This window comes from Manis javanica, chromosome 8, assembly GCF_040802235.1.
Source record: "Manis javanica isolate MJ-LG chromosome 8, MJ_LKY, whole genome shotgun sequence".
NCBI classification, from domain to species: Eukaryota; Metazoa; Chordata; class Mammalia; order Pholidota; family Manidae; genus Manis; species Manis javanica.
This window is the reverse complement of record NC_133163.1, coordinates 107,653,101-107,668,429: the sequence shown is the minus strand read 5'-3', so window position 1 is coordinate 107,668,429 and position 15,329 is coordinate 107,653,101. Positions and strand designations below refer to the sequence as shown.

At 36.7% G+C, this 15,329-nt stretch overlaps 1 protein-coding gene across 1 annotated transcript in view; it reads left to right on the top strand.

The window, feature by feature from the left end:
- Positions 1-15,329, top strand: part of ALDH1A2 (aldehyde dehydrogenase 1 family member A2) — a 95,793-nt gene that overhangs the window by 41,117 nt on the left and 39,347 nt on the right. The window contains exons 3-5 of the mRNA XM_037021060.2: positions 6,853-6,957; positions 7,131-7,271; positions 9,952-10,081. Coding sequence (XP_036876955.1) covers positions 6,853-6,957; positions 7,131-7,271; positions 9,952-10,081 — 376 coding nt within the window. The remainder of the gene's footprint in view (positions 1-6,852; positions 6,958-7,130; positions 7,272-9,951; positions 10,082-15,329) is intronic.

Sequence of the window (15,329 nt, the reverse complement as noted above, 5' to 3'; positions counted from 1 at the left end):
CAGAACTTACACAAAAATTCAGACACTGTAAACACAGTATTTAATTATCAAGATAAATAAAAATTAAATTGATACTTAGACATACTGTGATGGAGCTTAAGAACTCCAAGACAAAGACAAGATCTGAAAAGTAACCCATATATAGAAGGCAAATCAACTATGAAATAGTCATAGACTTAGAGCAGATGTCTCACAAACCCCATGGCAAGGTAGAAAATATTGAAATACTATCCTCAACGGATTGTGAGAAAATAATTGACTACCTAGAATTGTATAACCTTTTGGAGGCATCTTTTGAGAATTAGGGTATAATAGACCTATGTTCAGAACTGAAACTTTACTCTCAGTAAATCTTTACTAAATAAAATTCTTAAGGAATTCTGAGAAAAATAAAAAATTTCTTTAACTATAAGAAACCATTTTCTTTATTTATAAAATATTAAACCCCTGGAGAAGAGCAATTACATTTAGTATTCTAAGGCCGTTCTAATTGTCTGGGAAGAATATTAAGATGTATATTAACTTAAGACTTCAAATGTTAAATATGCATGATAAAATATTATGGATATCCAAAGAAAGATTAGAAATATAATGTACAACTTTCAAGCCAATAAAAGGGAGAAATTGAATTGTGAAACAAACAACAAATACTAGTTTTTTAAAAAAAGTGGCAAGAAAGGAGAAAACAGGAAGTAAAATAAGACAAAGAGAAATCAAGTCCAAATATCACACAAAATATAATCACAATAAGTACAAATGTATTAAACTAGTCAGCTAAGAGATTTTCATATTGAATAAAATAAAATCTAGCCATTCACAATTTAAAGAGGCATATCAAAATAATAAAGATATAATTGAGAGTAAAAGGATGGGAAAGATGAGGAAGATACTAAAGAAAAGCTTAGTGAGCTTTACTATTATTAAGCAAAACAAACTTTCAGACACAAAGCTTTATGAGTAATGAAGAAGGTCACTTCGTGTTGATAAATGGTTCTGTTTTGCCAGAGAATCTAATGACATACACACTTAAATTCACTAATAAAATAACCAAAAATTTATTAAGGATAAAATGATGGAGTGAAGGGATATATTGACAAATCTACCAAAGTGGGAGATTTCAGTAACAGCTTTCTAATTATAAGTAGCAGGCCATGAAGATAAAATGTTAATAAAGATCTATTTGTCCCATTACTGATGATATTAACATTGAAGATCTGTTAGATTCCTCCAGCGCAAAGTTACTATTTTTTCCCTTTGTATTTATTAAGTATCTTGAGGGAAGATACTTTAGGACTACATAAACATTCAATTTTTCATTATACCTCTACCCACTAATTTTACCAGCCATTGATGGCCTAAGCAGTTATTACTGTGATGATGTAACAAATGATGACTATCTAATTCCATCATTCCTTCACAGCTGTTAGTTGTAATTCTACTGTGAAGAGTTTTTCCTTATCCCCTATTATTTGTTTATTCACTAAAAAATTATATCATTATGGGCTCTTGGATGCCTTTTTCATTCTACAAATAATAATCTGTTGTTATCATTATTTTGCTGCTTAAGTTGTGCTAGTATTAGCCACTGGGAGCCTCTTCATGTTGGCTTGTGTCCTTTGATACATCCCAGCAGTTTTTGAGCATGTACTTGATTTTTGGCACCATGGTATGTATTCCAGGATCATCTGTCTTTTCCCTGCCATAGCCCTGAAATAAGCTATTTCTCCAACGATCCCTGGTCAGCGGAGAACATTTTAGACAGCATTCAGAAATTTTGAAATTCTCTGAAGAAGCTGAAAACCTTCAAGTACTATAAAGGTATTTGCAATCCCAACAAAGCTGTCAATACAAGTTTTTCAAATGTCTTAATAGGACTACAAAGATAGTAATTAGTAAAAATATCAAATATTTTAACCTTCAACATACCAGGAAAAATAATCATCACACTTACCATCTGGGCCCAATGGGCTCTTTATGTTTTTTAAATTTTAAGTTATTTTAGGAAACATTTATATAAAGAAGTAGTGAAGACTACAAAATAAGAATTTGAACATAGTAAGCCAAATTTTTCTTCCATATTTTTGTGGTATTTTGGAGGTATATGCACTGAAATGGCTAAGGGCCTTTGAATGCAACTACCTGATCATCAGCTGTTATATATGAAACTGAAAATATTTATGTCATAATTACTGATACCTATCTCTTATAGGTTTTAGCTTCTTGGTACTTCTGGTTCTTGCATGTGTATTTTCACACTGTTAATATTATTGAAAAGTTTGAAGGTTTATAATTTTGTAGAAAAGAGGATGGTCATCTTTTTGTTTCTTATATACAAAAGCATTTTCATTTCTGGTTTTATAAAAGTAAATTATTAGATCAGTCAATTCAGTGAACATTTTTCTTTGTACATAATACCTGTTCTTCCAACCGCCTTTGTGTATACACCTACCTTCAGCATTTGTCCATTTATGAATCACGGCAAATAAATTTTTACCTACAAATATCAAAAAAGATAAAAGAATTGCTATGTGTCCTTTTTTAGTCCAATGGGATGGTCTGGGTTCTTGTTGAGAAATATTAAATAATTAAGTCCTTCCTGTTAAATGACCTCAATGGGGTTAGAATACCATATTCCCTTTTTGCTTATAAATATCTTGTTTTCTCTTTGATTCTTGGGTTTGAGAAAATTTATTTATTTATCCTAAAGACTCATGGTCCAAGAGTTTGCTTATACAGTCAATTTTACCCTCACTGGTAGAGTCTGTAGTGTTTCTTTCTCTCTGCCTTCTTCACCTTCTGATGCAGCTAATAATTGTGAAATGTCTTTGTTCATTTTCTCCTCTTTCACAATATGAACAGAAATGAGAATTTCTGAATTCTTAACTGTGTTCACTGCAAGCTAAAATAAATATGACAAAGATGGTGTCCCCAGACTTCTTGTATACCAAAGATCATGCTTTACTTTGGACAGCACATAAGAAAACCAGAGGATGATGAAATAGTGGTGATGTATTGATTTACTGATGGCTAGGCAGTCCCATAATTTTTTTGTTACCTTATTATTTTAGCTTTTTTTAAAAGTATAGTTGGAAATAATTGATGAGTGATGATGGAATAATTCCTAGGATGATGAAATAACAATATGTTTCAAGATACTGGGGAAGATCTTCAATATGTATCTTCTATTTATAAAATGGTTAATAGACTGGACAATAGTAAGAAAATGAGTTTTATCCTATTTAAAAAGAAGTAATTTTTCTCTTAATCTTTGGAAGATCTCTAAGAAACAATAAAAGTTATGAAATACCAATCCTTATGTATAGTTAGTGCTGCTCAACAGAGAAGCTTAAAAACTAAAGTTGGATCCTGATGATAATCAGAAAGTTAGGACATTTCAGTCAAATAGAGAATAAAGGAAATAAAGAATATTGGCAAGACCTCTTCTTACATAAATCAGATATCACTCTAGAAGTGAATCTTTAATGAAACTAACCACTTAATTTTTTTTCTTTTGTTACCTTAGAGATCATATTGTGCTTCAAAGGAGTATGCCAATGAGCTGTGAAGTGTTACGAAATTTGCTCAATGGAGTGCAAAGAGAACTAGACCATGAATCCAAAAACAATAGATCTAATTTAGGCTTGGACATTAACTAGTATTTCTTTGGGCTGAGCACTCCTGGAACCCATGGTAGAGTAGAAGGCAGTAAACTTTGGATCGGAGTCATGACAAGAACCTTCTCCTTCAGACTTACTGTCCTTCTATCTTTAGTAGAGAGAAAAATATCTTGCTATTAGGGTTGTATTTAATCAACTACTGGAGACTGTAAGGCCCTGAAGGGCTGTTAAGTCTTAGTCATTTTTGCCTCTCCTCTGTCTAGAAATATCTAAGTATTTATTGAATAAATGAGTACATTCTGTTAAGCATGTTTATAAATGCTGTGTTAAAAACTGAAATCTTATATAATTTAAAGGTCATTGGGTTGATGCTCAATACATATGTATTAAGTGCTAATACAGATTTAGGGTTTTTTTTTCCCCCTTTATCTTAAAAACTCTCCAGGAAAAGATAAGTCTTTTAACACAGGCTCATCGTTTTATCAAATTAAGGAAAAAGCAAAACTTTGGAATAATCTAGAACTTAATATTTAAAATTGTAGATCTATATTCATTTAGCCTCATCTGTGATGATTAAAATGGCAGGTGATAACAAAGCAGTTTATCATCCTGGTTGTTCCAAACTAACAACTGACTGGCTTGTAAGCTCAGAAATTTTCATTGTCATGCCATGAATTTTAGAGAGTAAAGTATTGTGTATTCTTTGAGCTTTCATGATTCAAACATATTAATTTGGGTTTTTCTTTTAATAGTAAAAAACTTAAATATCTTGCTTATGTTTTCCCTCTCCTTTAACTCATTTCTTACAAATCTGAGCAATTGACTTGAATAATTTTTTTAAACCATTAGTGTCTTTTCCATTTTAATAAAAATCTCCATTTCCTATATCAGTAAACCAAAACTTTAAAGAAATCCTAGAGAGACCAATTTGAGAGTTAAAAGCCTTTTCCTTTTGCATGACATGTAGCCTTCAAAACAAAGAGAAAGACATCTTAACTCCAATTTACACATGTAATTTGTTTAACTCACCAATTAATCTCCCCAGGCAAGGGAAACAAACACAAAAGTCAACAAGTGGGACTACATCAAACTTAAAAAGCTTCCGCACAGTGAAGAAAGCCATCAATAAAATGAAAAGACCACCTATTGAATGGAATGATAGATTTGTAAATATGAATCTGATAAGGGGTTGATGTCCAAAATATATAAAGAATTAATTAAGCTCAGCACCAAAAATCTCCAAATAATCTGACTAAAAAATGGGCAGAGGACCCGAATAGACATTTTTCCAGAGAAGACAGACAGATGGCCAACAATAATGAAAAGATGCTCAACATCACTAATCATCAGAGAAATGCACATCAAAACCACAATGAGATAACAGTGGAATGACTGACACCAGTGGAATGACTAGTATCAAAAAGATAAGAAATAACACATGTTGGTGAGGATGTAGAGAAAAGGAACTTCCTCCACTGTTGGTGGGAATGTAAACTGGGTGGAGCCACTGCAAAGTACAGTATGGAAGTTCCTCAAAAAGTTAGAAATAGAAATACTATGCAATCCAGTAACTCCAGTTTTGAGTATTTGCCTGAAGGAAGCAAAAACACTAATTTGAAAAGATATATGTACCCCTATGTCCATTACAGCATTATTTACAATAGCCAAGATATGGAAGTAACCTAAAGAGATGAATGGATAAAGAAGTTTTGGTATATATACAGAGTGGAATGTTATTCAGCCATAAAAAGAATGAAATCTTGCCCTTTGCAAAAACATGGATGAACCTAGAGGGTGTAATGCTCAGTGAAATGCTAAGTGAAGTGAGAACAAATGTGTGAAGTTCGAGAAGCAGACAGGGTATGTCCTTCTTAGAAAATGATTCTTTGTTAAATAGCTTTGAGAGAGCAGAGCACTAAAGTCAGGCAGAGAAAGAAAATTGCTGTATGATTTCAGTTATATGTGGAATCTAAAAACAAAATGAGCAAACAAACAACCCCAAAACAGACTCATAAATACAGAGAACAAACTGGTGGTTGCCAAAGGGGAGCAGACAAGGTAAGTGACAGAGATTAAGAGGTATGAACTTCAAGTTAGAAAAGAAAAAGGCATTGGGATAAAAGATACAGCATGGAGAACAGTCAATGATACTGTAATAACTTGGTATCGTGACAGATTGTAACTACAGTTAGGTTGGTGAGCATTTTGTAATGTGAATGAATGTTGACTTATATTGTGTTATGATTAGAATATAATGATTTAATATTATAATCACTAAACTATATAATACTATGTTAACTATACACCCATTAAAAAATTAAATGCTAAATAATAGACTCATAAATACAGAGAGCTGGTGGTTGCCATAGGGCAGAGGGAGGGAGGGGGCAGGCAAAATCAGTGAAGGGCATAAAGAGGTACAAGCTTCCAATTACAAAATAAGTAAGTCATAGGGATAAAAGTACAGGATAGGGAATATAGTCAATAATATTGTAATATCTTTGTATGGTGACAGAAGGTAACTACACTTATTGTGGTGAGCATTTCATAATGTTTATAATTGTTGAATCACTGTTATACACCTGAAGCCAGTACAATACTGTCTATCAACCATACTTCAATAAAAAAATTTTCAAAACAAAAAATTCTAGAGAGAGACCAATTTGAAGGCTGGGCCATGTAGCTTGTGTTTAACTCACAGTTGGTTTGACCAGAGTCCTTGCTCAGTTCAGGATCTGACTGTAAATTAGGTGAACGCTTATTCCAGGAGCATTAAAGTTTCCCTGGGAAGTCACTGATGCCTCTGACAGAGAAACTAGGATCTAAAGCTTGACAACTGTCAGTTTGATCCACTATTTACCCCTTTTGGATACTGGCCAGAGCTTGGGCTGTCAGTAACTATTTTCTCAACCTCAGTGTATGGTTTCTGTGACTGAAACTCTCTGTCCTTCCAGCCTTGTTTGACTTTCTCACTCATTGACAGGCTCACTAAAGGTAAGAACTCTAATCCTTGGGTGAACTGAGGTGAAAATAACAGGAAATTCCTAAATTGAAGGTGAGACTGGGCTGTATAGTGTTTGAGGGTCTCTTGTAACTCTTCAAATTCCATACTTTAATTGTACAGCAGCAAGCATACAAAACAAGGATTACTGCCATGGTACTTCCATAATACTTCACTATTGACTGGCTTCCTACCACCTGTCTCCCTGATCCCTTCTGTTGTCTACTCCCTTAGATTTTTATTAATAACGAGTGGCAGAACTCAGAGAGTGGGAGAGTGTTGCCTGTCTACAATCCAGCCACGGGAGAACAAGTGTGTGAAGTTCAAGAAGCAGACAAGGTATGTCCTTAGATAATAATTCTTCTGAAATAGCCTTTAGATGGCAGAGCACTAAAGTGGGTCTCCCCAGCTACCACCACTGACATTCATTCATCACCTTTTCTGTGGAGTCAGGTATTCTCCCTTTATTTGGAGTGCTCTCTCTCTTCAGCTGCACTCTTCCTCTCTAACAGGCAGATATAGACAAAGCAGTGCAGGCAGCCCGCCTGGCTTTCTCCCTTGGTTCAGTGTGGAGAAGGATGGATGCTTCAGAGAGAGGACATCTGTTGGATAAGCTTGCAGACTTGGTGGAACGAGACAGGGCAGTTCTTGCAGTAAGTAGCCTATGAAACATTGTCTTTATCCCAAATTTACCATTGCACTGAAGTTGAGATTCCTCAGCCTTCCTGTAAATACAATATGAAGCAGACCTGGGAAAACCAGCTAAGGAGAACACAATACACGTGAAAAGTGAGAGATGTGTGGCTTTGGGGATCAGTTGGGGAAGTGGAGAACCAACTGAGTGTCTCTTCTCACTGAATTTTGGAGATCAAAACCATAGCTTCCCATGACTGGTAAGGGCCTTCCTGCTTTCCTTCCCATCCTGGCCCCACCCTCCTCAAACAAAACAAAACAAAAACAGTTAAGCAGCAGGAGAGTCACCAGGCTGCTTGCAGAAAACCAATACCAAATGATTCATCTGAGAGTCAAATAGGGCTGGCGTTCACCTCCCCAGAGTTACCCTCTTGACTAAAGAGAATCCTTCAGAAGCGGAGGGCATGATAAGGGCCCCTCAGACACTTCGGTTCCCTTTGCTCTTCTGTCCCTTTCTAGAACCAATAGAAGAGAGAAGCAGCAGGGGACAGCAACTTTCTTTCACTAAAACAACCATTTTCTCGCAGAAGGAACTTCTCCCTTCCTTGTGGTTTGGTTGTAAAAATAAAAGTCAATTTCTTAGAAGATTCAAACTTTTGGAAATGGACCAGTTGGGAATGCCTGTGCAATATACCAGGGATGTCCACCTGGAGGGCCCGCAGTAGATCAGTTAGCATTTGGGGCATCCTTGTTCAGTCAGTTTTCAAACCCTGACTACTCTAGCCTACTTCTACTTGGCAATCCAGGCCACTCTTGGGCTTGCTTCAGGAGAGGACTCATTAGTGCCCTTCCTCAATGCATATGGTGAAAAAGGTCTTTCGTGATAAAGTAGCTCCTTCTTGGAAATTCACAAGGCACTGAGCATATTAAAGACTTGAAAAGCCCTACTCAGTGTTTCTCAAACTTACTTGAGCCTCAACACTATTTTTCTAGCCACCCTACCAGTGTCATGGAAAACTGAATCCTTTGGTACACACTGGTGAATACCGTGGGGAATGTTGGTCTATATGCTGGTCTCTTTACTGGATTATGATTTCTTTGAGAGTGAAAATTACATTTTATATGTTTTTGTAATCCTAGCACAGTTCCTGGCACATAGATGGTCAATAGGGGGCACTTTGATGGTCGATGAGTGTCTGCCTAATTGAGTTACATCTATACAATATTTACATTAAATTAACAGTATGTACTTGATCATGATGTGTAGTCATTTCTACAATTATATTTTCATTGACACAAACTTCAAATGGTAGCCTTTTTCTGACATGTTCTCACAGTGATCAAGTCCCTTTTCCTATCTCAATAAGATTCCTACTTTCAAATACTCCCAAACCATTAGAGGACTAAATTTTAATAAGAGGTAGCCTCTGGAATATAGAGGAGCTCCTGACCAGAAAACTGAGCTTAATATTGCATCCAAGTAAACACAATTGAAAATAAACCTGGAGCTGGCAACTCTCAGGTGAATTTAGCTGGTGACAACAGCTCATAGGGACTGTTCCGGTGGTCCAGATTCTGGTTATTGACTCCACTCAATGCTGTGTAGCCCTTGACTCTATGCTAGCTTCAGGGAGAATGTAATGCCTATCTAATGAACATATAAATGTTCTAAAAAGTATTGGGGAATAATTTGACTCCATTTAATAAAAGCAAACCAGTATACAGTAATAAGGAATATGGTCTTTTTAAGGGAATTCCATCTTATTACACATGCTAAGTAGATAAGTTGCACTCTGAATAATAGTATTTTCATATCACTGGATGGAGAATATTTCAGTTTTAGTTTTGTCAGCACTGAAATAATTTTCATACCAGTATGCATTATAAAATGTCCTTTATAGAGAAGGACATGAAATTACAACCATACCTTTAATTTCACTTGTTAAACCTGTAACACCTTCAATATTCCTCAGGTCAAAATACTATTTTCTTATGTCAGGGTATTCCTTTGTAATTCTTTTTGTTACAGATTAACCATGTTAGGAGCATGTCATTAAAATAATAACATTTATAATGTTAAACTCTTAATATCTGTTTTTATTAAATGGACCAGATAACTCACTCTTAATAGGTAATGGTTGTTAACATAAAGCAGCCCTCTAGTTGTTAAAAAAGTTTCCCTAGAGGAGATCTTGTTTATTTGGTTGTAATAAACAAACTTGCTGTGCACCATGAATATTCCATTTGTCAGCAGGGGTCTTGGCAGCTGTAGAGAACATTTTATATTCTCATCAGTTACATAAAAGCCAGTGTCCCTGCTACTCTTTATGGATTAAGATTACTGCTGTAGACTCCAAAAAATCGTTAGATAGATCTGATCACTAATATAACAGAAGCTAGTTTGACAAGTAGACCATTTCTTTGTCATCAGTTGAAGAAATGTTGTGTTTATGTTCTTGGATAGTGGTTACTGGAATCACACAGACACAAGAATGTGCACATGTATATTCACTGTGGTTTTTACTGGAAACTACACTAAACTGGCGGTACTCAAAATCTTTTTAATTTGGGAAATGAGACTTGATGAGGTATATACATCACTATACATGTTCAGTTGTATTCTCTCTGTTCCTTTTTTGTTCTGCTCCAGAAATTATTTAGTGTTTCACTGGCAAGCTCTCTCCATTTCTTTTCTTACAGACCATGGAATCCCTAAATGGTGGCAAACCGTTCCTGCAAGCTTTTTATGTGGACCTGCAGGGGGTCATCAAAACCCTTCGGTATTATGCAGGCTGGGCTGATAAAATTCACGGGATGACCATTCCTGTAGGTATGTGAAATCTTGAGTACACTGAAAAGGGAAACATGAGGCTCCACAAAAAACCATTTTCACCACCAAACATCAACAGCAGTCACATAGAATACAGATAGGAGCATTTGTATGGCAGCTTGAACTGAACGAAGAAGCATGTCACTAAATCTGACAAGGTCCCTATTTCTATATGTAGATAACCCACACATCAGGGCAGGGCAAGCCACTTACATCAGTACACCAGGCAGCCTAAGGATCCGGCTTGTGTGTGTCTGCTGCTCAGGGCTTAGCACTGTGCTCTCTTAGCTGGTGGGGGTGTGGAAAGGCGTTCAGTGTAGAGAAGTAAGCGAAATCCCAAGAAGATTAAAATTTGGTCCTTGCCCTCCTGAAACACAAGATGTTCTTACTTGGACTGAAATAGTCTAAAATGTTAATAGTTGTTGTCTCTTAGTGGTGAGATTATGGATGATTTATTTATTTTTCTATTTTTTCTGTACTTCCTATAATGACATGAACTACTTTCACAATCTTAAAACAACCATCCTTACACCTTTTTTTTTTTAAACAACACCAAGCAAAGATCTCAACGTAAGAGTTACAATTAGGTGCTACATTGTACAGGTTGGCATGTAGGTGCTGTGGTCCTTTTAAAGGAGAGAGAAAGTGTCTAAACTAAGTCTGTCGGTGAGAAGGTCTCTATTAGTGATGGCTAATACTAAATGGAGTGCTTTTACAGCAACCCATGGGGAAGGCAATACTATTAACATCTTCATTGACAGAGGAGGAAACTGAGGCCTAGAGAAGTTCATAGTTTTCCTAATTCACCCAGCATATAAGTTGTAGAGCCAGAATTTTTTATGTTGAAATATAGTTGATATGGAATATTACATTGATTTTAGGTGTGCAGCATACTGATTCAGCAATTCATCATGAAATGCTCACCATGACAGGTGCAGTTGCTGTCTTTCAACATATAAAGATATTACAATATCATTGATTGTATTTTCCATGCTCTACTTTCATCCCCATGACTTACTTATTTTATAATTGTATTATGTGCCTCTTTATCCCTCTCACCCATGTCACCCATCCCTCCATCCCGTCCCGTCTGATAACCACCAATTTGTTTTCCGTGTTTATGAATCTGTTTGTTTTGTTTTTTAGATTCCACATGTAAGTAAAGTCATACAGTGTTTGTCTTTCTGTCTGACTTACTTCGCTCAGCATGATACCCTCTAGGTCCATCCATGTTATTGCAAATGGCAAGATTCCATTCTTTTTTATGGCAGAGACAAAATTTTGATGTTAGATCCTGGTGAATCACTTCCCTCGAGGATTCATTTTAGACACTTGGAGCAAGAGATACGATGAGAGGAAAGGGACTGTGAAAGAGATATAAGGTTGTCTGGAGTGGTGAATAGAGATGAGGAAAGAAAATACATGTTTATGAGTGGCTCCTGGCTCCTGGCTCCTGTTAAGTGCTCTGCCAGGTACTCTACCTGTATTCTCTGCTTTCCATGTGCATGGTAAGTAGAGTGGAACATAACGCTCAGAACTTTGGAATGCCTTGTTGGGGTCTGCCTAGGCTGAGGAGCATTGATTTACCAGAAAAGGGGATGGTTTAGAGCAGTGCTTTGCAAACTTTAATGCACATATGTATCAGCTGGAATCTTCCCCAAACACACTTCTGATTGACTGGGTCTGGGGTGGGGCCTGAGATTCTGCATTCCTAACCAGCTGCCAGGGGATGCCTATATGCTGGCTCTCTGTCTTGAGTAGCAAGGAGAGGATACGGAGACCAGCACCAACCAGGTGGCTATTGTGATGCATCATTTACACATGGGGCAAGGAGAGATGAAGTCAAGAGTGGAGAAGGGACAGAATTGAAATTTCAAGGACTATTTTTAAATGACCTCCATGAGTGATGGTGACATGTGGAAAGTCAGTCTTTAGAAAGTGGATTTCCAGTTGTAGACACTTCCCTACCAGTCAGAGGTTTCCCTTATTCAGTAGTCTCAGAAGGATGGAGAAGATTGCTTTTAGGAAATGTCAGAATCTTAGTTCAATCCTGGCTCTAAGGATATGACAGAACCATGTTCTGTAGCATTACTTGCAGGACTTGGGAATGGCCTAGGTAAGGCAGAGTCACTATTTTATATAAACATACCTGAGAATTAAAACCTTTGTTAAAAATAGGACACGTATGAGACTTTTTGGGTTGGCTGCTTCAATTTTAATAGAGAAAGGTAAATTTATAAGATCGAAGGCCCTTGGTTTTCTTTGCCCCACACCCCATCTGTTCTTTCACTATTAAAACAAATACATTTCAGGCATCTCACTATGCTTTCAAATGATTTACAAGATATCCTAGAAATGAGGTGAACAGAAAGCTATACACATAAATCTGTTTGGCCTAAAAATGTCTCGGTTTTCTTTTGCTTTAGGAGAGAAGACCCTGATTAGATACAGATTTATTGGAGTATCTGATGATGTTTGAAGCTTTACTGTGACTTTATCCGGCAGTAGAGGTGATTGGTCCATAAGTCTCACTGTTTTCTTCTGTCGCTCTTTGGAGATCCTGAGGATGTTGACCTAAGGGTTAGAAATAATAGGGCTTAGAAAAGGCTTTCACTGTAGTCTCCCACCTTTACTCATAAACTGCTGCTCAGCCTGTGCAGGGAAGGAAGTGAAAAATTCTCTTAAATACTAAGTAAATTTTTGTTTCCCTAATTGTTCTTAAAGAACAATTAAAGGGATACAAAGAACATAGACTCTAGAGGGAGTCAGGTCTGTGGGCAGAGCTAGGAGGCTAGGAGTTGGGGATGTCAGAGCTGTGTGCCTCAGTATGCCTCAGGTTGGAGGCAAACATGAACTTGGCAGCTTCGTACTATGTTTCCATTGTAGATGCATTTGGGCTTGCCTGTGCGCTACTGAGAACCAGCTCACCTGCTTGCCTACTTCATTGCTTAGTGAATGAAGCTGGACCAAACCAGGGGGCCACAGGGAAGATCAGAGGAAGGAGGGCTCATTATTATTCACTTTCTTATTCTCAAATTTGTTCAGTCATTCCGTTTGTGTTGTCATTTGTAATTCCATAATTTAACATCAACTTGATTTTGTCTCTGCATTCTTGGCGTTTTCCAATGAAATCTGGAATATGAGAAGGCTTCTAATCTTTAACCATGAGGTCATTATTGCATTAAATGCATTTCCTGCGAAACACCCCGATTTTATGTTTGGAATTACAAATGAAAAAATGTGCTTTATATTTGCATAGCACTTGTGTGTAAAATGTTCTTTCACATGCAGAGTCTACATGATTCTGTGAGACAGGTTGGATTTTAAAAAGTACTGTACCCACTTGGCAGGTAGGAAAATGAGTCAGCAAGGGTTTAGTATCTTGAACAAAGTCACATGGCTAATAAGTGGCAGGTGTGAGATTCAAATCCAATTCTCTTTCTGCCTAAGCCATTGTAGACCCTGTTCTTAGGGAGAACAATTCATCAGGGCAGGAAGAGGAAGAGGCTAGTCCCCTTGGTGAAGTCCTTAACCCTCTGAGATTTTTGGATTAATACACAATTGATTCTTATTATTCATGGTGAGTTATGTTCTGTAAAATCGATGTGAATGCTTCATTAGTGAATCCTGAACTATTGTTCCTAGAGGGAATGCAGGGATGAAAAGCACAGTTCAGTCTGGTCACCCATAAAAAATAAACATGAAGGATTTTTCAAAGTGTTAAAATACAAGACAGCTTTATTACACTGAATCACACCCTGTGGGTTGCCAGCATAATATCTCTGACACTAAAGAAAAAGAACTAGGAAGAGCCGGAAGAATTATGCTATTGTTTCTTTCACTCTTTCCCATTTAGCAAGCCTAGGCAACCTACCATGTAATGGGAAGAGTTCTTTCTTCACCTCCTCTACCAGGCATCACCTTCAATCAATCTCTGTCACTCATTCATTCCTTCTTGCATTCATTCACTCAACAGGTATTTTTTGAGCACCTGCTGTGTTTCAGGTCCTGTGTTACTAAGCACTAATAAGTACCAACCAAAGTACTTAGTCTAGCCAAGGGTACATATAGGAGGCATAGCTCTCATGTTTGCCAGGCATCCCAGGTCAGACTAGGGGTATCCAGAATCATCTTCCACTGACCAGCTGAGAATATAACTGAGCCCAAGGTCTAGGGCTCCTTTTAATCTCTTTTACTCAGTTCTCTTTTGGGAAGAGTTCAAGCACCAAAATACCCTTTGTTTTTTTTTATTTACTACTTAGAGGAACTATAGGGATAGAAGATTCTTCAATCCCTTTCTTTGCACCAGCCATTAGCTAAATGTCAAATCTGTGAACAGTTTATCCAGGAAAGTTTTCATTTCCCATAACACAGTTTCTCTTGGGACACAATTATGACATTGGATTCTATTCCTTATGAGGTCAGATTTTTAAGACTTTGCCTACATTTTTCTTCTTTCATTTCTTCAGTCACTTTCAAAATTATAAAAAATGATATAACTAAATTCTTAAACCTTTAGAATGTAGAGGGGGAGGTGCTTTGTGAAAGACCACGCCGTGCTTATGTGAGTGCCGGTGGATTTTATCTGAACCATCCCAGTTTCCCACGTATGCTACTAAAATAAACACCTCTTTTGTTGTTCAGTTCTTAGTCCCATTTTTTCTCAGTCCATTTCACTCTATTTTGGCATTCCACTCTGATTCTGTGGTTTGTGATTACCCACCTGAGTCCCTCACCTTAGCCAAATTACAGAGTTTAGTTGGGAAAGATCTCCTTGCAAATAAAACTCCAGCCTATTAGTCAGTGTCATTGCTTCTCATAAGACCCCTTCCTAGGAAGAAAAGTCTGACATTGCATTTATATCTTCTGAAAAAGCAATGTGAGACATTAAAACACACTGATATCATTGATAAAACAAAAGCTTTCTGGAGATTTATAAATTGAAGAAGGGTTGTAAATTGCTCTATCAGAAAGAATGGTATCCATGAAAATTCCTAAATTGTCTCTACATACAAAGCTAAGATAGTTAATTTGATTTTTAAGTATTACTCAGAATTCTTACTGTCATCCTATGGACAATTTCTACATTTTGGCTATTTTGTTGTTGTAATACACATATATTCTAAAAGAATTTCCTTCCTATGGTTGCAGAATGCTACCTACTTCTTAATTTCTTCTATTTAAAGTAATATACTCAAAGCAAAATTAGGAGACAAGCAGCAGATTCGGAAAGAACTTTGTATATACA